The sequence below is a fragment of the Geotrypetes seraphini genome, chromosome 4 (assembly GCF_902459505.1).
Source record: "Geotrypetes seraphini chromosome 4, aGeoSer1.1, whole genome shotgun sequence".
In the NCBI taxonomy this organism is placed as follows: Eukaryota; Metazoa; Chordata; class Amphibia; order Gymnophiona; family Dermophiidae; genus Geotrypetes; species Geotrypetes seraphini.
The window spans coordinates 54,657,633-54,680,231 of NC_047087.1; the positions used below are offsets into that span (position 1 = coordinate 54,657,633).

The window sequence follows — 22,599 nt, forward strand, 5'->3', positions numbered from 1 at the left end:
TGCTGTCCAATTAATCTCCGATCTGATCCATCCATGTAAAATAGCCAAGTGATTAATTCACTAACATTTGCTTGGCTATTTTGAAACGGGTTTTACTATCCTAAAACCTGACTGCTGCAGACCTGTCGGTAACTATGACAGCAGCAGGCAGACAGAGAGGTCATCACCCACATCAGGGCTCTCGGTGCCACAAAGGGTATCGGCGTCATCCAAGGTGGATTTGACGAGTTCATTTATACATTAGGGTAAAAGTGTATGCTTAAAACAAGGTTCTATATGGTAGGTGTAGGTTATTAGTAACAATAGATCGCTTCATAAATAAGAAGTTAGGTATAAAATAAAAACATCAAATAGAATTTATTAAAATAATTTTTGTATTAATTATCCTTTATACCCCCTTTCCTTTTTGATTGTTAACCTTGTGGGTTAGATATTTTGGGTAATGATCCGTATATTTGTTAGATAACTATGTTACCGACAGGCCTACCGGTTTTTTGATAATTCCACCTGTCTTTTTTATTCATTTTTTTCCATGGCACAGATATTTTGCAGGTGTTACACATGCAAAATATCTGCCTCATTAAAAAAAATGAATAAAAAGACAGGCAGACCTGTCAAAAAAATGGCCATTGTTTTGGCCAATCAGGGACTTCCTTAGACTCCTCCCTCAGGAAGTCCCTGATTGGCTCAGGTGCTTCAGGCCCCTCCCAAGGGCATCACTAGGACTTCTTGCAGGCGAGGCCAGTGTGATAACAAAAGCCTGCTGATGTCTGAGGTAGCAATAAAGTTGTCTATAGCTCTGGGAATATCTCTGGGCAGACGAGCCTGTGGAATTTTGGCGAAACCTGTGTAAGGGATGAAAATTGCTGCAGCCTTCTCCCAGGGCACATCAAGGTACATTATCCAAGAGGGACTTAGTTATGGCTATCCACCACACCAGCCTTTCTCCAAAAGGTATTTGAGCTTTAAAAGGGAGTCTGCTGAGAATCATCTTGGAGGCTGAATCTCCAGTCCAGTGGCGAACCCAGAACACTTATGAGGTCATATAAAGCATCTGCCACATAATCCACCCCCTTGAGCATCATCTGGGGCAGGCATCTTCTGCCGAATGATCCCAGAACAATTTTATATGACAGGCACATGCCGCAAAGGAGGCAGCAGCTGCGGCTTTAATACCCAAGGAAGCTGCTTCAAAAAGCTTCTTCAAGATCATATCTACCCTGCGGTCTCGGCATTACTCCTTCACTCGGGAGGGCTGTGCACTTGGTCACCTGAGCCACCGCCGAATCTACCTTTGGCTGCTCAAAAAGCAACTGAAATTATGGCACCATAGGATAAAGCTTAGCCAAGGTCTTGGTCAATCGAAAAAAAACTCTCTGGAGTCTCCTACTACTCTGTAACCAGAGCCATGAGATCCGGATATGCCCCCCCCCCCCAAAAAAAAAAAAAAAAGGTCGTCAGAGTATTAGAATGACTCATGATGGTACACTGAGATGTGGAGGGCTGAGCCTCTAATTTCCTTTACTGTGTCCGCTATCAAATGGTGAACAGAGGCCGATTTAAACAGCCGGCAGAAAGAGAGGTCATCACCCACATCAGGGTTCTCAGTGCCACAAAGGGTATCAGCATCATCCAAGGTGGATTCTGTATCCATAGTATCATTGCGCCAAGTAAGGCAGCCTGGGTTCACGAGGACAGGGGCACTGGGAACCTGAGCAGTGGAGTCTGCAGCGCACCCATTCGTTGTGCCGCATGAACAGGGTCCATCAGGTACGCTCTCCACTTGAGCTGAATATATTCTGAGGAGAAGCCACATACCAGGGCTGACACTGGCTCCCTCCAAGCCCAAGATGAAGGCTGTGAGATGTCCTCAGACTGTTCACGCTTGTGCTTTGCGCCTCCGCCATAAACTGGCAAAGGGTGGTATTTCCTGCTCACTTCCTGGACCCAAACAGGTTCCCCAGCCCTGGAGAACCAGGAGGAGGCAAGGCCCAAAGCTCCCACTCCCTCCCTTCACGTGTTGTGGCACATGGTACACGGATGCTCCTCCGCCGATAATCCAGTGCATTCCACACATGAATTCAACTCAGTAGAGGTGGAGGAGTCCATCCCTAATGATTTTAAACAAAATCAAAGGGTTATGAGGCTGTAATAAAGATAAAAATTCTAGATGGCCCTTGGAGACTAAATCGAAAGTTAAATAATAATGATTTAGGGTTTTGGGAGGTGGGAGACCTGATGCTTATCCTCATAAATTACTAAAAATCCTGTTTTTAGACAAATACCCCCTCCCCTCCAATTCTACCATAGGAAGTAATAAGGCTCCAAAGTACATGCTTGGCAGCTCTGTCTGTTTAGGTGCAGTGAAGAGAAAGGAATTTCTGCCTCAAAATGATCAGCTGATATTCGGGCTGCCAGCTGGATGGACCCTGACCAAATCCTTCACCCCTTGGAATCTCTTCACGCAACCGGGGGGTGGGAAAACTCAGCCTTCGCCCTGATACCCCAAGGGCTCTTACTCAGGGCGCATTCAGCCTGCATTTAAACTTCTGACAGGGTCAGAAGGTAAACATGTTCCTAGAGGGACGGACCCCCAAGCTCCTAAGGTGGCACACAGCAGGCTGGCTCCATAGGTCCACCTGTTTGGCACATCCAAGTTTATTTAAAAAGTTGTTATACCATCTAAACAAAGTTCCTAAGCGGTGTACAATTAAAAAAAAAAAAAATTGGTTTTAACATATAAGCAATATACAAGGACCATAAGTACGGTCAAACTCACATACTTATACAATAGGTGAAGGGGAAGAACCACATTTTAAAGTAGAAAAGATAAATATAAGGTAAAGACATAAGGGAGGGGGATTCATAATCTGCTTAAAAATAAAAGGGCACTCTTCATGCAAGCATCCAGTGCAACTGTGGCATGAATTAGGGGTAAAAGAGTCTGAGGACTATCCCTGCCAGTTTTTAGGCAAAACAAGGTGATTTGAAGGTTCCGGAGAGCTTTGAAAAAAACCCCCAGGAAATCCAAGATGGCTGCAGCAGCAGTGTTATAGCACAAAACAGCTTAAGAATGACTTATCTAAAAACAAAACCCCAGAAAATAGGATTTTAGAGGTTGGGGACACTATAGGAACTGGCAAAAACCCTTAACAACAGGATTTTCAGAACCTCCCTCCCAATTTTGCCCACTGGCTACAATTATCTTACTGTAACATGCTCTGAAGGTGATGCAGCCAGCCTTAGCTCTAAATAGCTGGATATGGGAGAAGAAACTCTGCCTCAATCAGCCATTCCTCCAACACTGAGATTTTCGGGCTGCCAGTTGGACTGAAGCCAGACTGATCCTCCTCGGAACCACGCACACGAAAATGGGAGGTGAATTCACAGTTGCCACACTGAAGAACCCCAATGAGCCCCCTGCCGATGCCTAATAGCCTGTGCTCAAGTCCCTGCTAGTCAGTAGACGAGCTAAAGTACTAGGGGTATGGACCCCAAGCTCCACATGGACCTCTGCAGGCTGGGCAAACAGGTCCCCAAGGAATTAACCTGCCAGCTGTAGGCCCAAGTCTGCTTATTCTCCATGCAGGCAGAGTTCTCCCCTGAACTGGGGAGCTATACTGCACCAATAGCCACAAAATCCATGAAAAATACTGAAAATAATAAAGAAATATACAGAGCAGATTAGAAAGAATCCTTATTCATGCGGAAGGAAAAACTGAAGAGGGCAGCAGAGGAGGAGGAGTTAAAAACCTGGAATGGATTCCTTCTCCATGGCTTTTGCGCATTGGGAGTAAACCCTACTGTCCAGAATGACACACCTATTGCACTAGAACAATTATATTTATAAATATGGCAATTATCGGTAAGCAGCCAAGCGGAAAGATAACAAGGGTATTTTTACACCAAGTTAGCTTTAGGAGTTCTTTCCTAAGGTGCACTAAAAGATTTAGTGTACATTAATGAAATAGTGTGTCCACAGGTATACAATGGGTTGCATGGCATTCAGAACAGTAAGGGCTCCTTTTACGAAGCTGCGATAGCGGCTTTATCGCACGCAACTTTTTATCACGCGCTAACGCGGCTTCGTAAAAGGAGCCCTAAATCCATTAGTGCACCTTGGTAAAAGGACCCCTTAGTGAAGTTTCAAATAAAACCAAAGCAACTTCCTTCTGAAAATGAGTTGAATAATTAAACAGATGTGGGGTAATTGCTGCATTTGTGACTTGAGTTACATAGAGGAAAATACATAGGCTTAGGTGGCCATTCAACATATGTGCATATTTTCTTCCTCTCCTGATTCAAGCACAATTTTCACCCTAGCAAATATACTGTATAGCTCCTTAACTGCTCCATTAGATCCCTTTGAAAACCAATCCCAAAATATAGACAAATTTACAAAATTCAATTGATTGTCATACCACGTATTTAGAAAAAATATCTTCTGCAATTCTAGTAGAGGGGACATCAAATAAGAGTTTGATGGGTTTAAGCTGGCAATTTACTTTTCTCCAATATTCTTGGTGCTCCTTCGTAGTCATAGAAGAATTAGGGCTTTGTGGGTTACCAGCATCTAAAAGAATAAATTCATTATTTTATATTATGAAAATATGCTGTAAAGAAAACTCATAAATAAATGTTTCATTTGTTGCATATAATTTTATGAAGAAACCAAACACAAAGGAGAAGCTGCAGAAGCGATGTGATTCAGGTGTTTTATTCAGTCAATAAAATGATGTAAAATTGTTTGCTTTTTGTGAGGTATAGACCTCACAAAAAGCGTGCTGGGTCAATTACCACAGTCTCTACGCAGACAGAGGAGGTGGAACAGCTGGACGGTGACATCTTGCAGGAACTATGGAACCTGAGGGAGGAGGTGAAACGCTTGCGGAGCATCCGAGAGGATGAGGCATTCATCGATGAGGTCGTCCAGGAGCTGTCCCACATCACCGTGCCGGCGCACGACGAGTCCATCCTCGAGACGCCCAAACCTTCAGCTTTGAGACCAATGATTGGGGTGCAGGAGGTGGCCGGAGACGCCGACTCCTGGCAGCTAGTAACCTCCTCCACAGGCAAGCGCAGAAGACCCCCCCCTTATTTAGCTTCATCTTCTTCTCTTTCTCGTACACAGGGTAGCTTCACATCAACCCCACAACTCACCCTGAGGAACAGATTCCAGATCTTACAGGAAGGAACGGCCGACGAGAATCAGGAAGAAGCCCATCACACGACTCCAGTTCCGGGGACATCTGATCGACATCCCCAAAGGAAGCGCAGAGTAATAGTCATCGGGGACTCCATGCTAAGGGGCACCGAGGGACCAATATGCAGACCAGATATGCAGTCGAGGGAGGTCTGCTGTCTGCCTGGAGCCAGAATACGAGATGTGACAGCCTGTCTTGATAGGCTTCTCAGGCCCAAGGACCACTTCCCAATGCTGCTCATCCACGTCGGAACGAATGACACTGCCAAGAACACTCTGGAGGGCATAGCTATAGACTTCGGAGCTCTGGGGGAGAGGCTGAAGCAGACAGGAGCACAGGTAGTATTCTCTTCAATTCTTCCTGTTAGGGGCAAGGGAAGAGACAGGGACGAACGTATTCTGAAGACAAATGAGTGGCTACAACGATGGTGCTGGGAAATGAACTTCGGATTCCTGAATCACGGGGAGGCACTACAGGGACTCCAGAGATCAGACGGACTCCACCTGACCAACAGAGGTAAGAACGTCTTCGGACACCGAGTAGCCCGCCTGCTTCGAAGGGCTTTAAACTAGGTAAGTTGGGGGAGGGTACCCATTTATATACCGGAGCAGTAAGTAACAATCCTGATAAGGTGAACCAAAACTCCACTTCTAAGTCAGAGGTAAGTACCCTTGCTGCAAAAGATTCGCTAGGAGACACTCTAATTCAGATGGGTAACTCTCTAAAGGAGTTTAGACACAAAGAGTGGAGAGCTATGTATGTAAATGCACACAGCCTAGGGAATAAATTTCTAGAACTAGAAACAGAAATAGTAAATGCAGACCTAGACGTGGTAGCAATATCCGAAACATGGTTCACTGACTCTCATGGGTGGGATATAACTATACCAGGATATAACCTGCTTCGCCAAGATAGAGAGGGTAAGTTGGGAGGTGGGGTAGCACTTTACATCAAAGAGAACATCAAGACAACTAGGATCACAGATGTCAAGTACACTGGGGAATCCATCTGGGTAAACCAAAGACAAAGAATTAATTGAAGACATTGAGAATATCACCTTACGGGGGGACGTTGTCCTGTTAGGGGACTTCAACATGCCTGATGTAGACTGGAACACATTCTCAGCAACAACTTGTAGTAGCAAGAGGATATTAACATCCATGAAGGGAGTACAGCTCAAACAAATGGTACTAGAGCCCCTTCCTATTTGTTTTTTCCTTTATTATTACTCTTCCTTTCCTATCCAATTATTGTAATTTCTTCCCTATTTATCCTCACAATTCAAGTATGTCTCGATACCCTAACTAACATTTTAATATACGTATGTAATTAAGTATGTTTAATATTTAAGAAAATTTTATTTTATATTATCAATAACATTTAATTTGCGTGTGTTAAGGTTTCAATCTGTATGTATTAAGGCTTTGTACATCGCTTAGTGATTTAAAATAGGCGATTCATTAAGAATAAATAAACTTGAAACTTGACTTACGAACGGGGAAAGCGTCACGGAAGTCTTGGTGGGAGAAACGCTGGCAACCAGTGACCATAACATGGTATGGTTCAACCTTAGAAAGGGCTTCCCTAGATCACAAACAAAAACGAAGGTACTCAATTTCCGGGGCACTGACTTTGCAAGCATGGGTGATTTCGTCCATCAGACGCTACAGGCTCAAGAAACAACGGATGATGTGGAAGCTATGTGGTCAACACTGAAAAGGACACTACACGAAGCAACTATCCGCTACATAAAATCGGTAAATAAACAACAAAGAAAGAAGAAACCCCGTTGGTTCACTGATGAGATCTCACACCTAGTCAAGGACAAGAAAAGAGCATTTCTTTCATACAAACGCACCGGGGAGAAAGAAGCTAAAATTGAATACAAGACAAGGTCTGCAGCGGTCAAAACAGCAGTCAGGGAGGCCAAACTTCGAGTGGAAGAAACTCTAGCAAAGAACATTAAGAAAGGGGACAAATCCTTCTTCAGGTATATTAGTGACAGGCAGAAGAACACAAACGGGATAGTACGTCTTAGAACAGCAGATGGGATTTATGTGGAAACAGATTCCGAAAAAGCCAAACTACTGAACGATTACTTCTGCTCAGTCTTTACCTGCGAGGCACCTGGACACGGGCCACAGCTGGAAGCAAAGCCAAGCAAGGAAGACCCATTTCAGAATTTTGGATTCTCACCAGCTGATGTTTACAGCGAACTGTCAAGACTCAAGGTAAACAAAGCCATGGGACCAGACAAATTGCACCCACGAGTACTCAGGGAGCTGTGCGATGTCCTGGCGGAACCATTAACCATGCTCTTCAATCTCTCCCTAAGTACAGGGAGAGTCCCCCTGGACTGGAAAACAGCTAACGTCGTTCCTCTGCACAAAAAGGGTTGCAGAGCGGAGGCTGCAAATTACAGACCAGTGAGTCTCACATCAATAGTGTGTAAACTCATGGAAACACTACTTAAATGTAAATTAGACATGATTTTGGATGAGGGGAATCTAAGGGATCCTAGTCAACATGGATTCACTAGGGGTAGGTCATGCCAATCCAATCTTATCAGCTTCTTTGATTGGGTAACAGGAAAGCTGGACTCGGGAGAGTCTCTGGACATAGTGTACTTAGATTTCAGTAAAGCTTTCGACAGCGTCCCACACCGTAGACTATTAAACAAGATGAAATCAATGGGGTTAGGTGAGACACTAATTGCATGGGTCAAAGATTGGCTGAGTGGAAGACGTCAGAGGGTGGTGGTCAACGGCACCCTCTCTGAGACATCGGAGGTGACCAGCGGAGTGCCACAGGGCTCGGTCCTGGGTCCACTCCTTTTTAACATATTCATAAGAGACTTGACCCAAGGGCTTCAGGGTAAAGTAACTCTATTCGCTGATGACGCCAAACTATGTAATATAGTAAGTGAAAGCAATCTGCAGGATAGTATGACGCAGGATCTGCTTACGTTGGAAAACTGGTCCTCGACATGGCAGCTGGGCTTCAACGCTAAGAAATGTAAGGTTATGCATCTCGGTAGCAGAAATCCATGCAAACCTTACACCTTAAATGGAGAAACACTAGCTAGGACTTCAGAAGAAAGAGACTTGGGAATAATCATCAGTGCAGACATGAAGGCCGCCAAACAAGTAGAGAAGGCCTCATCCAAAGCAAGGCAACTTATGGGATGTATCAATAGAAGCTTCGTTAGCTGCAAATCTGAAGTCATAATGCCACTATACAGAACCATGGTGAGACCTCATCTGGAGTACTGTGTGCAGTTCTGGAGGCCACATTACCGTAAAGACGTGCTTAGAGTTGAGTCGGTTCAGCGGATGGCCACTAGGATGATCTCGGGGCTCATGGGTCTCTCGTACGAAGAAAGACTAAACAAATTGCAGCTCTACACTCTAGAGGAGCGCAGGGAGAGGGGGGACATGATCGAGACATTTAAATACATCACGGGACGTGTCGAGGTGGAAGAAGACATCTTCTTTCTCAGGGGACCCTCGGTCACAAGGGGGCATCCATTCAAACTCAGAGGAGGGAAATTCGATAGTGACATAAGGAAGTATTTCTTCACAGAAAGGGTTGTAGATCACTGGAACAAGCTTCCAGAGCAGGTGATCAAGGCCACCAGCGTTATTGACTAAGAATAAATGGGATGCCCTAGTAGGATCCTTACGAGGGTCGAGTTAAGGAACTAGGTCATTAGTACTCAGACTTAATGGGGTGGGTCAGTAGAGTGGGCAGACTTGATGGGCTATAGCCCTTTTTCTGCCGTCATCTTTCTATGTTTCTATGTTTCTAATTCAGAGCGGTTTGCACGAGTGTCTGTAAACGGTGTTACAATACTTGAGCTTTTGTGGAGGTGTTACAATACAGAATTACAAAAAGGACATGTCTGGGTAAATCAGACATCTGGTAACCCTATTTGTGAGGTCCATGCAGACTGTGAGGCCCTGTGTAGCTTGTAAGTAAGTCTGATACTGAATGAATTAGGACAACTTTAGAAAACCGGGTGCAACTTTAAACTGGTCTGATAAGGCTGAGGAAAGAAAGTTAGTAGGCGAGACCAAATTTTTCCTTCCTTATTATCCCCAGACCAGTCCAGATGAATGAGCAGACATGCTCTAAACAACCCTGCTGTAAAAATTATATTCTTACTTGTAAGGACCTCCCATCTGCAATTGCTTGAGCATGTTTGCCAGAAAAAAACACATGAAGCTGCCTCACATAGGGCTAAATTCTGAAAACTTTGCATTAAAAAATGATGGGCTGCTATCACAGCCGTTACTGTAGCCATTTCAAAAAGGCAACTCATTCTCCCCCCAAAAAAAAACAGACATGCAAATGAGGTTGGCAGAGAGTAGTGATGCTTCGCTAAATTTACATGTGCCCATTGCTGGTGATAGCAATCGGCACATGCACAGAATAAACACACAAACCCCCCCCAATCAAAGATTGAGAGGAGTGATGCCCACTCCCTCCTGCTGCTAAAGTCAAGCAATACCACCCCCCCCCCCCACCAGCAACGGGAGAGATGCCCTCCTGATGCTGAAGTCAAGCAACACCCTCCCCCCACGGCAGTGAGAGAGATGCCCACTTCTTCCCTCCTAGCAATACTCCCCTGACACCACCCAGCAGCAGGATAGATGCCTACTCCCTACCGCCGCCAAGCAACACCCTCTATGACACCCCACATCAGTGGGAGAGACGCCTTAGGCCCCTCACATAGGGGGGCCTTAAACAACATGGGAGAATCAGAGCCTAAGGCCCTTCCCCAGTGCATCCTAGGATGCACCGGGAAGGGGAATGCCAGCTATTTTGAAGAGGCGGGCCTGCTGGCAGGAGGGAGTAGGCATCCCTCTGGCCAGCCATTGTAAACAAGGTAAAGGGGAGGGGACAGAGCAGTTGTCAGAGGCACAGGGGGTGTCCGGGGGGGGGGGGGAGTGGCAGCAGGAGGAAGTGGGCATCTCTCCTACTGTCAGGGAGGGGGGTGTCATGGGGAGGGAGGCGTTACTTGGTGGTGGGAGGGAGTGGGTATGTCTCTCACTGTTGCAGGGGTGTCGTGGGGCATGTTGCTTAGTGGCAGGAGGAAGTGGGCATCTCTCCCACAGTCATGGGGAGTGTCGTGGGGGACGTTGTTTGATGGCAGGAGGGAGTGGGCATCTCTCCTGCTGCCGGGGGTTGTTGTTTGGTGGTGGGAGGGAGTGGGCATGTCCCCCACTGTTTCAGGGGTGTCACAGGGTGCATTGCTTGGTGGCAGGAGTGCGCATCTCTCCTGTTGCCGGGGGAGGGCGTGTGTTGGGTGGTTGCTTAACAGCGGCAAAATTTTCTGACAGGTCTGAGCTGTCAAGCCTTACTTTCCTGTTAGTTCTTGAGCTAAATCAGCGTTCAGGCACTGATCAGAAAGTAAGGCAATGACAGCTCAGACTTGTCAGCAAATTTTGGCCACAAATGTGGCACAACCAGGTTAGAGAACCACTCGGCGATTACAGAGAATCGCTCAGAGTGCTCATTTTAATATTAATGACCTTTATTGTACATTTCCAGGGCCGTACAAAGAAGTCTGGTGGTGATGGCAAGACCAGATGGAGTTTTCTCCTATCCCCATGTGGCTGCCTTATTCAAAATGGTACTATTAAGGGTCAAATCACTTACTATTCAAGGGATTTCTGCATTCAAATGTACACATATTCATTTTTTTGCACCGAGAGTTAGCTGTCATGTACTCAGCTACTGTTCAAGCATTCTGTATTCAAGCATTAGTTCATTCTATCTTCTCCCTCAAGGATATTCACAGTATTGAAGATGCTGTTTTCATTTACGAGTAGAAGAAAATAATTTTTTTAACCTCTTAGTAAGTTTGCTCACTAAGATATTGAACAGAACTGGCCTTGTAGTGCTGCCAAAATCTTTCACATGTTTTTTGGGATCAGTAATTTCCTTCATCTACTTTGGGCCTCCAACTCAGTTGGAACCAGGGTCAGGATCCTGGCACCGTGAGCCTGAGTTTTATTTTTTTTGACAACTACCAAGGAATTCAGCCAGGAGACTGTTAGGTAGTATTAGGAAAGGAATGGAAAATAAAAAAGAGGATATCATCTCAAAACTGTTATGATGACGCTACAAAAATATAGTAAAGACTATCTGTCAGCCTAGAATTGCTAGTAGTCAGCATTTTCTGTTGGCCTAACCAATAGTCAGCAGAGGCCTATGGGATCTGACTCTGGAATGTTGATGCAGATAGACCCTAAATGCTCCTGCACAGAATTTGCATACATTAAGCATCCAGCCAGACTGGATTGTTTATCAAGAAGATATGCTACTTGAATGGGACAAGTAGCATATCATGAACCTTCCCGATCGGGACCGCTCCGTGTCCGATTCAGGCAGGTCTGATGGATTTTTGAAACTCTAATATGCAGATGGGGGCGATCGGAGGAATGCCCCCATCTGCCGGCACGGATCACAGGTGTGCGATCCCCACACATGCGCAGACCATCTGCTTTCCCTGCAGATGGTCTGCGCATGCGTTTTGTGTTTGGGTTTTTTAAAAAAAAATTGCTGGTTTTTGTTTTTTACACACGCCGACTCTCCTGCTCTCTCCTTTAAGCCAAGCCCTGCTTTTGCCGCCCAGACTCTCCTGCTCTCTGTCGCCTTCCCTGCAGTGCGAGCCTACGGGTTTAAAGTGGGACTGCACTACGGCGTGCAGCCCCGCTTTAAACCCACGGGCTCGCACTGCAGGGAAGGCGGCAGAGAGTAGGAGCTCGGGGCAGAAAGCAGAGCAGGGACAGGAGCCGCGAGGAGGTTGAAGAGCTCAGGGCAGAGAGCAGAGTAGGAACAGGAGCCACGAAGAGGAATGTGTTTATTCCCCCGGTGCTGCAAACCTTTCTTCCTACACAGCATCGGGGCAGAGAACAGGGCAATGGAGCAGGAGAGTCGGCAGAAATGTGTGCGACTGGTCCCCCGCAGTCACTTCTATTCTTGATCGGCCAGCCCAATCGAGGCTCAAATTTGCTTGGTGAATTGCGTCCCTGCCTACTTTGCATGCGTTTCCCCTCATTTGCATGCACAGATTTGAAGCGGATTGCTGGAGACGTTAGTGAATAGTGCAGGAGGGAAATCTGGTCGCAAACCGATCGGTACACGATCGGTTTGCTTTCTGAATCTAGCCCAAAGAAGCCAGAGACTAATCCCATCTACCATTCCTGTAAGTGTTACACCTTCCTTATCAATTAAACTAACCATTGTTTCAAACAGTTTACAAATTATAAACAGAAAGATACTAAGAAATACAATAGTTTCTACCTATAAAAGCTCCTCTCTGCATCACCTCTCTCTCTCTCTCTCTGGAACCTGACATCACCCCCCACCTCTCTTTCTTTGTCCTCACAGCACCTATTCAGGAAGCTGTCTGATGTCAGCCTAGCATTGCTAGCAGTCATTATCCTGGCTGGAAAGGCTAAATAGGTTAGAGATCTTTAGCCCGGAGATATGATAAGAGGCCTATAAAATCATCTGTATTTCTCTTTCATAGAGGTCTTCTTGCTGTAATCCACTTGGAATCCAGTGGAAATAAGAAGAATATAAATGTGCATGTAGTGTAGTTAAAAGAGACCAACAGTAAGGCGTTCCATCTGTCTTGCCTTTCGTACCCCTGGATGACAGATGAAGATTCACTGATGCTAAGTCTGCTTTTTTCATTCTAGGCTCGGGAGTTGGCTGGGGGGGTTCCCAGAGTGGTGGCTGTGATTGAATTCACCTGTGTTCACTGTTTTTATGGTGGTTGTGTTATTTTGATTTAAAGCACACTAAGGTACCCGATGATGGTGTGTAGGTGGGGCCTTGGTTGTCTCCACCCTGTTGTGTGAAGCGTTGGAGGATTTCTCCCGTTGCTGATCCCTCACACTGAGGGTACCTAACTTCACTAAATTTATTAAAGTCATGTATTGATGTTATTTATCACAGAGTTGTCTTCGGCACTGGTGAACCACTCTGGGAACCTTTGGACCATTTTTGCCTTACTGTTGGTCTCTTTTGAAGTTTCTTTGGCAATATTTTTTTTGGCGTTTTTGTGTTGTAGTGTAGTTAAGACAGATCCCTGAGAGGCTCTGCTATGCTGCTAAATCACCCTTCATTTATTGGCATAAAGTCTCTTTACCACTATTACAGATGGCAATGATTGGCATACAGGTTTACAGGGTGAGTTGGATCAGACTAGAAAAAGAGATTCTACAGTCTTGTGCCAATCCAATGAGCTAACCAGTTATTAAATGTCATTTGAAATGTACCAAATCAACAAGTGTAACAATGAAATTTCTATTCTCAACCTGAAAGATCTGAAGTTTCTTGATCATTTGTTTGAAATGCAGTGACAGCTTCTCTCTTCCTGTCATCCTCATCTGAAGCAATGGATAATTTGGTAAAATCATTTTCAGCTACAAGTTCATCTTCTATTGCAGGATGTTTCAGCTCAGCTTCCATTATCTGTTGGCAGCAGGAAAAACATAAAGAGCAGTAAAATAAAAAAAATAAAAATGCTACTAAAAATATAACCAAGAATTCATTTTGCAAATAAATCACATTAAGAGGGTAGTTTTATAACAGGGCCACTTAACTGTGTAGCTAGTAAGCAAATAAGTTACACCAAGGTTCAGAGAGAAAATATGGACATTTTTTCCCTTTGAAAATTACTCCCTGAAAAGTACATGCATACATACAGACACACACAAGCACACATACCTGTTATTTAGTATGCAAAAACTCTCCAACTTATGTTACATGCATCATTTTGTCTATTTTATGAAGGAGGTAATCCTGAAAAGTTATCAGAAATTTAGGTGCTAGGATGCTGTGTGCTTAGCACAAATTCTGTATTGTCAATTACACTTGTAATTGTCGCTATCGAATATTAGCATAAGTCATCATTTATGTGCTAACATTTAGGTAAGACTGCTTACACCATGTCAACGTCCACAAGTAAATATTACAGTTACTAGTGTTTAAGCCCGTTACATTAACGGGTGCTAGAGTAAATGTCTGTCTATTTTTTTTTTTCTTTGTCTCTCTTTCCTTGGATGCTGTCTGTCATTCTTTCTGTCTGTGTCTCTCCCTGGCCCCCTGCCTGCCTGCATTTCTCTGTTGCGCCATGCCTGCCTGTCTCTCTGTGGCCCCCTTCCTATGTCCTTAGTGCCCTCAGTGCCTCCTTCCTATGTCCTTAGTGCCCCCAGAGCCACCTTCCTATGTCCTTAGTGTCCCATCCTATGTCCTTAGTGCCCTCAGTGCCTCCTTCCTATGTCCTTAGTGCCCCCAGAGCCACCTTCCTATGTCCTTAGTGCCCCCAGTGTCTCCTTCCCATGTCCTTAGTGCCCCCAGTGCCTCCCTCCTGTGTCCTTAGTGCCCCCAGTGCCTCCTGTGTCCTTAGTGCCCTCAGTGCCTCCTATGTCCTTAGTGCCCCCAGTGCCTAATTCCTATGTCCCCCTCACTGCCTTTCAGACTTTGTCCCACCCCCACCCCCAAACCTGCCTGCCTGCCTACCTCCCTCCCTCCTATCTCCCTGTGCAGTAGAACCCAGCATTTTTCTATCCCTCCCTCCCTCCCTCCCTCCCATCCCCCTATGCAGTAGAATCCTTGAGCAGCATCTTTCCATCTCTCCCCCCGCCACTACTGCCACCGTGCAGCCGAACCCACTGACACTCCCACCGCGAGATGACCGACAAACCTCCTGGCTCCAGCAGCGTCCGCAGCACTCTAAATACGCTGTTTCGCGGCCTTCTACTGCCCTGATTTCCTCTGCTGCGTCCCTGATTACTCAATTTTGCACACTGACTGCCTAATTCTATAATGGTGCTCAAAACTGCATGTGCAAATTTGGGCATGTGTGCAGTTCCACTGCATAATGAGCTAATTATTGGTGCTAATTGGCAATAATTTTAATTTATGCTCACATCTTTTTAGTTGCTCTTCTATGCATGGATCTAAAAACCGGGTGTGGCCACAGGAAGAGCCATAAGTGGGTTCAAGGCAAATTTGTGCCTAATTTAGGCATTACTATTTACACCGGGTTTCACTTGGTGTAAATCCTTATACCCAAAATAGAGCGCAGATACCATTCCCACCACAAGCAATTCCCTAACCCTTATTTGTCCTGTTTGTCTGTTTTGATTAGATCGTAAGCTCTATCAAGCAGGGACGGCCTCTTACGTGTTTAATGTACAGTGCTGCATACATCTAGCAGAGCTATAGCAAGCTAAGTAGTAGTAATAGATCCCGGTGCCAAACACTATTCTATAAATTTTACCCAACTTGGAGCGCCATTTATAGAATAGTGCTTAGTCCTCTTGGTTTTTCTGGCACCATATACAAAATCTAGCCCTAAGTGTGAAAATGAGTGCAAAATAGAGGTGAGGCGTGGCCTAGTGGTAGAGCTGCTGTCTCGACACCCTGAGGTTGTGGGATCAAATCCCAGCACTGCTCCTTGTGACCCTCGGCATGTCAATCCTCCATTCCCCTGGGTACAAAATAAGTACCTGTATATATGTACACCACTTTTTAACCACAAAAAGGCAGTATATAAATCCCATTCCCACCATCATAGAATGAGAGGGTAACTCTCTCCTCAACCCTATTCTGGCAATGCCTTCAACCAGCTTGAATAAACTTATGTTCACATTTTACTTGCATATAATCTAGACAATTTTAAACACAGGCCCCAATGTTCTAAACTTACCGTTAAAATCCAGTAGGTCACTGAGGTGCCGGTAAATTGTCCGATTTCAAAAAGAGGAGTGATGCTGCAAAAATTTTGCTTACAAATGAGCTCTGCGGAGATCCACAGGAATTCCATCAGATCAATCGTTGGAGAAAGTGACCGACACATGCACAGAATAGTCCCCAGAAAAAGGCATAAACATGCACATGCACCAGGAAATGCTACGTCATAGGTACACATGAGCGTCAATCATAGGTGTGCCTTATTGTAGTGCATCATGGGTGCACATCATAAGTGTGCAGCATGAGTACACATCACATGTCAATAGCCGTAAGGCGCTCATGTCACAAAAGCGATTTAAAATGCCCAGTGCTTTAACTGCGTTTTCCCTTTTCACTGGTGTTGCATTAGTCACAAAAGCGATTTGAAACAGCATTTTCAATTTTCTCTCCTGTAGTAGTTTCAAAAGCATTAAAAAGTCTGACAGCATTTTCACTCGTTTTCAGTGATATTTTTCATTTGTGAGTTTTCACCCATTTTGGTTTTTGTACAAGTTTGTATCGGTCAGTATGATAGCTGGTTGGTCAGTGTGCGTCGGCGGGGGAGGTTCCTTTGGTTTATCTGTTGCGATTGTTTGCTCTTCCTTTTGCAACATTACAAAGCAGATGCATTGGAGGGGGGCGGGATTGGGGGATTTGGCTTATCACTGTTGGGATTGTTTTTGTCTGTTTGCTTTCCTTTTTGCAACATAACCAAGCACATGCATGCAGGGATTCTTTGGTATATCTGTTGGGATTGTTTCTTTGCTTGTTCTCCCTTTTGCAACATAATCATGTAACAACAAATGATTTTGTTTCCTTTATTAGGCAAGGAACAGTACATGGAGCAGCAGGCCAACATGATGAAAGAGGAAGCCCAATTTAGGCCCTATAATGAGGCCAACTGAGGCGGAGGCCTCAGGCAGAACATTTCTGGGAGCGGCATCTTGCTGCTGGCCAGCCTACCTACTTGTGGTCTCTGCTGCATTCCTTCTGCAGTATATCTCCTTCCATTCCCTCCCCCAGGCCAGCATCTATCTTCTTCCTTCCTCAAATCCCAGCAAATGCAACCCCCCACCACCCCACGAGTCTACCTTTTAATTGTTTCAAAAGTTACTGGACGGCAGCATTAATTCTCACATGCTGCCCTTCTGCTGCCAGTCCATCATCTCTTTCTGCAGCCCGTCTATTGGGACGTAATTTCCTATTTCTGCTGGGGTGGGCCACAGTAGTGAGAAGACGCTGGGCTGACGGCAGAAGGGCAGCATGTGTGAATCAATGCTGCCGCCCGAAAACTTTTGAAACAATTAAAAGGTAGATTTGGGGAGGGGGGTGTTGAGGAAGGAAGAAGATAGATGTTGGCTTGGGGGGAGGGAATGGAAGGAGAGATACCGGGGAAGGAATGCGGCAGAGACAAGTAGGTAGGCTGGCTGGAAATGGAAGGAAAGATACCGAGGAAGGAATGCGGCAGACATGTAGGTAGGCTTGCTGGTGGCAAGATGCCGATCCCAAAAATGTGCCACCTAAATAAAGATTTAGGGGACTAGTTTGAGGAAGGAAGGGGGCATGCCAGATCACTGCTTGATGGGTGGGAGAAAGTTTAAGTGAAGCTGGAGAACAGGTAGAACAGGGGATAGATATTGGGTTCAGGGTGCCTATTAAGAAGGAAGGGAGGCATGTTAAACTAGGGAAAGGGGTAGAAAGGAGAGATGCTGGGTTTGAGGGATGGAAGGAGGACGAGATGTCAGAGTTTTGGAGGGGGCAGGAGAACGAGAGATGGATAGGAGAGAACAGATAGGGCAGAAGGGGACAGGGGGAGATGGAATGGGGCAACAGTAGAGAAGGAGAGCGAGAGCAGATGAGGGGAAGGAGAAATAGGGAAAGGAAGAAGGGAGATGTCAGACTTGGGAAAAGCAAGCCCACCCAAAATTGTGGCAATCTTGTATAGGCTGGCAGGGATCCCCAAGATGAAAAATTCCTTTTCTGGCAGCCCAGAATGATCCCATATGCATTGCAGTTGGCAATACTCTCTACAGGCTGTTTTTGCACAGGCTCACCCATCTTCTGCACATGCTCAGTTTTTGCACAAGCTGGTGTAGTATGATCCAGTTTTTGTGCATTAGCAGAAGGAAAGAAAGTTGGTTTGATGGTAACCCATAAAGAGTGTTGCCAGCTGCAGTGAGTATGGGAGTGTTCTGGGCCAACGGAGCAAGACCTCTTCAGCTGGTGGGGTTTGGGGATCCCTGACAGCATAGGTATTAAAACTAAATTTGGGCTTGTGAGGGCAAAATAGTGTGTAGCCCCCCACTTTGGGCTGAGGCCCACCCAAATTGCCATGTCTGGCAATGCCCCTGGGGAGCATGGAGTGGAAGGGCAAGAAGGAGAGATGCTGGACTTGTGGAAGGGAGAAAGAGAAAAGGAAGAAATGTTGGTTGCAAGAAACAAGGAGAGGAGATATTAGGAATAAGAGAAACCATCGGAGGGTTGTCAAGGAAATGAGAGAGAAGGAAGATGGTGAGTATAGAGAATAGGAATGTGGTAATGGGAAGCAGATAAAAGGGAATAGGAGGATGGGAAATGTGAGAACTAGGAAATGAGAGCAAGTTGATAAGTTGATTAAAAAAATGTTGATAAGTAGATAAAAAATGTAAAGGAATAGAGCAAGAGGGTGAAATTTGAGTAGACAGAGGCAGAAAAGAAAAATGGAGGAGAGAGTTTTAAGATCGATATGTCAGATACGTAGTAAGGGAATGTAATATGATGGAGGAGAGAGGAGAAATAACAAATTGTCAGTGGCTGCTAGAAAACGTAGTAGAAGATAAGAAAGCAGAGAAAAGAAACTGAGACCAATGTGATGGAAAAATAAAATGCCCAGACACACAAAAGGTAGAAATAAACCCCCTCCTTTACTAATGCTAAAACCTGTGCTACGTGTTAGTAAAGGAGAGGGAAAGTATTTTATTTTGAATGCATTAACTGGAACATATTAGGTTTATGAACTGTATATCACAGATATTTATGTATTGTGTTCAGTAGAAAAGGAATTGCATTTAATTGTGTTTCTCTAGTGTGACAGAATATGCTGAACTTAAGTTCTTGGGGGATCCCATTTTTGTCTTAAGATTTCATACTTGAATTTGGGATCCCTTGTTCTGTATTTGGTGAGGGTTTATCTGTGTTTTCCATATAACTGAGGTACATGTTTGTTTGCATATAGTTTATGTGTTGAGATTAGAGAGTTGAGTGGCGACAGAAATCAAACCCGTCCCCGGTAGAATCAAACCCATCCCCGCTGGAATCAAATCCATCCCCGCCTGTCCCTATAAACTTCAGAAGTAATTATTTAATTTAATTATGCTACTGAATTAAAGGCTCTGGTAGAGACCCATTTACAAATAAGCTAAGACACTTAATTAATTTAGAAATATTAATTGGGAAGAATACATATTTTGTAAACGGGTTTCTACCAGAGCCTCTAATGTAAATATAAAATATAAATACTCAGCTGATGAGGACCCCCAAGCTGTCAGCTGAGGACTTCCTCTGCAGTTGGCTGGGGATCCCTTTTCCAAGCTTGGCAGGCAGCAACAGCATCTCTGAGTCACAGATGCTGGCACCTCAGTGGCTCATGGATGCTTCCAGCGACTGTTGCGCTTGGTGGAGGGGAGTTCTAGCCGTCTCTAGAAGAGGTCCTCTGCTGGCGGAGCTTGGGGATCCCCACCAGCTACAACAAGGGTCAGCAAGTACTTCAACACTCTAGAAATAAAACCAGAGATGCATTTCCTTTTCTTTTGAATACAATACAAAGACATCTGCTATATACATTTCCAAAAGCTAACATATTTTAATCAATAAATTCTATTTTTTACCTTTGTTGTCTGGAGACTTATTTTTCCATCAAGTTGGTCCCAGTTAGTTTTTTCCACTTTCCCGTCTCCTGCAAATTCTTCTGTTGCTGTCCATTGGTTCCTCCTACCATGGTCCAGCATTTATCCCTTTCTCATCTTTCACCCCTGCCCACCAGCCCCATGCCCAACATTTCTCCTATCACCCCTTCCAGTCTGTTTGTGGATCTCATTTTCTGAAAAATTGGATTATATTTCTTTCTTTCAACAAACTAATTCTTTGTTTTAAATGGAAGACATCCTAAAACTATACTGAAAGTGCACTGAAGCTCCCTCCCTCAAGACTGTACCTCTCCTGAGTGCTGCACTTCTTCGCAGGGCAGCGGGCCCTGCCTTTTCTGCCCCCTCCCGCAAGTCACTACCTCTCCTGAATGCTGCTGCACTTCTTCGCAGGGCAGGCAGCCCTGCACGCTCCACGTGGCTGACATGAAGACTTGCCTCTTGACGTCGGGGGAAGACTTCTGGGTCGGCTACCTGTGGCGTGCTGGAAGCGCTGCAAGCTGCAGGAGGGCATGAAAAGAAGCCAAGCCACTCGGCTCGAGCTGGCTCCCAACCCCGCAGGATCCCCAAGACCACAAGGGACGTCCCCACGGAATCCCCATGACCAGAGGGGGTGTCTACACGGGTTCCCTGTGACCCAAAGGGGGAACCCGTGGGATCCCTGTGGGTCTTGCGGGATTCCCGTCATCCCCGTTCCCGTGCAGCTCTCTAGTTGAGATCTGTAATAGTCCCACTTGTTCTGTTTTATTTGTATAGATCAGTGGTCTCAAACTCAAACCCTTTGCAGGGCCACATTTTGGATTTGTAGGTACTTGGAGGGCCTCAGAAAAAATAGTTAATGTCTTAAAGAAATAATAATTTTGTATGAGGTAAAACTCTTTATAGTTTATAAAACTTTCCATTTGGCTAAGTCTTAATAATAATATTGTTATTTATATCTAAAGAGACATATGATCAAGAAACTGTTTTATTTTACTTTTGTGATTATGATAAACATACTGAGGGCCTCAAAATAGTACCTGGCGGGCCACATGTGGCCCCCGAGCCGCGAGTTTGAGACCACTGGTATAGATGTTTTAGTGTTTTAGGGTCCAGTATAATAATGTATTTTTTCTATATTGGTGGAAATGCTCTCTGGGATTTCACTTCTCATAGTACAATTTATTTTGTTTTCATTTTTTAAATCTACATTATGTTTCTAGTTTATGGTCTTTCTTTTTTTTTTTTTTTGCTAAAAGTGACAGTCTGTGTTTTCCTTCTGTAATAGGGATGAGGAATTCAGTTGACATAGAAACATAGAAAATGGCGGCAGAAAAGGGCTATAGCCCACCAAGTCTGCCCATACCAAGTATCCGCCCCCCTGAATTCACTCCCTTAAAGATCCCACGTGAGTATCCCATTTTCTCTTAAAATCCGTCACGCTGCTGGCCTCAATCACCTGCGGTGGGAGTCTGTTCCAGTGATCCACCACTCTTTCGGTGAAGAAGTACTTTCTGGAGTCGCCATGAAACTTCCCTCCCCTGATCTTCAGCGGGTGCCCTCTGGTGGTCGAGGGTCCCATGAGACAGAAGATATCATCTTCCGACTCGATACGACCTGTGATGTACTTATATGTTTCAATCATGTCTCCCCTCTCTCTTCTTTCAAGTGAGTACAGCCGCAATTTTTTTAGTCTTTCTTCATACGTGAGATCTTTGAGCCCCAAAACCATCCTGGTGGCCATTCGCTGAACCGACTCGATCCTCAGCATGTCCTTACGGTAGTGTGGTCTCCAGAACTGAACACAGTACTCCAAGTGAGGCCTCACCATAGATCTGTATAACGGCATCATGACTTCAGGTCTCCTGCTGACAAAACCTCTACGGATACAACCCATCATTTGTCTTGCCCTGGAGGAAGCCTTCTCCACTTGATTGGCAGCCTTCATGTCATCACTAATGATCACCCCTAGATCGCGTTCTGCCGTGGTCCTAACTAAGGTCTCACCATTTAGTACATAAGTTCTGCGAGGGTTTCTCTTACCCAGGTGCATTATCTTGCATTTTTTAGCATTGAAGCCTAGCTGCCAAGTAGTTGACCATCGTTTCAGTAGCAGTAGGTCCTGTGTCATATTATCAGGTAACAAGCTTTTGCCTACTATGTTGCAAAGTTTGGCGTCGTCGGCGAACAGTGATACCCTTCCTTTAAGTCCTTGCGTCATATCTCTTATGAATAAGTTGAATAGAATCGGGCCCAGGACTGAGCCCTGCGGCACTCCACTGATCACGTCCGACACTTCAGATGGGGTACCGTTCACCACCACCCTCTGAAGTCTACCACTCAGACATGTAGATTCTGTACAGGAATCTGTAGTGGTCCATCTTCACCCCATTTGCTTAATAAAAGACTCACACCATTGATCACTGGAGATGTGCTGGTGTTCTAAAATGTTTGCAATGCTAACTTTTCATAGGTAGGGGTTGGTGCAGTTTGAGATCTTAACTTGATGCTGGTATGCTTCTGAAGGTCTATTTGCAAGGTTTTGTCTTACATCACACAGCGTTTGGTAGTACACTCCTCCCTCAATATTTGCGGGGGTTAGGGGCAGAGCCGGCCTGTGAATATTGAAAATTCACAAATAACTTTTGGGCTAACTCTAACCCACCACCGCCTCCCTCCCGCCTTCCCCCACCCCCGGCATCCTGGACCTTACTTGATGGTCTAGTGGTCTTTCGGGGCAGGAGCAATCTTCCTACGTG

General features: G+C 45.2%; 2 protein-coding genes across 4 annotated transcripts in view; one reads left to right on the forward strand and one right to left on the reverse strand.

The window, feature by feature from the left end:
- The window catches only part of NOD2 (nucleotide binding oligomerization domain containing 2), a 127,974-nt gene that overhangs the window by 12,392 nt on the left and 92,983 nt on the right, over positions 1-22,599 (forward strand). For both annotated transcript variants that reach the window (XM_033942886.1, XM_033942887.1), the window contains exon 2: positions 10,758-10,839. The gene's annotated coding sequence lies outside the window, so the exon portion shown is untranslated. The remainder of the gene's footprint in view (positions 1-10,757; positions 10,840-22,599) is intronic.
- SNX20 (sorting nexin 20) overlaps positions 1-22,599 on the reverse strand; it is a 34,656-nt gene that overhangs the window by 2,093 nt on the left and 9,964 nt on the right. For both annotated transcript variants that reach the window (XM_033942889.1, XM_033942888.1), the window contains 2 exons: positions 13,538-13,694; positions 4,422-4,573 (listed from right to left, as the gene is read on the reverse strand). In XM_033942889.1, the coding sequence (XP_033798780.1) occupies positions 4,422-4,573; positions 13,538-13,691 (306 nt within the window). In that variant the 5' untranslated portion in view covers positions 13,692-13,694. The remainder of the gene's footprint in view (positions 1-4,421; positions 4,574-13,537; positions 13,695-22,599) is intronic.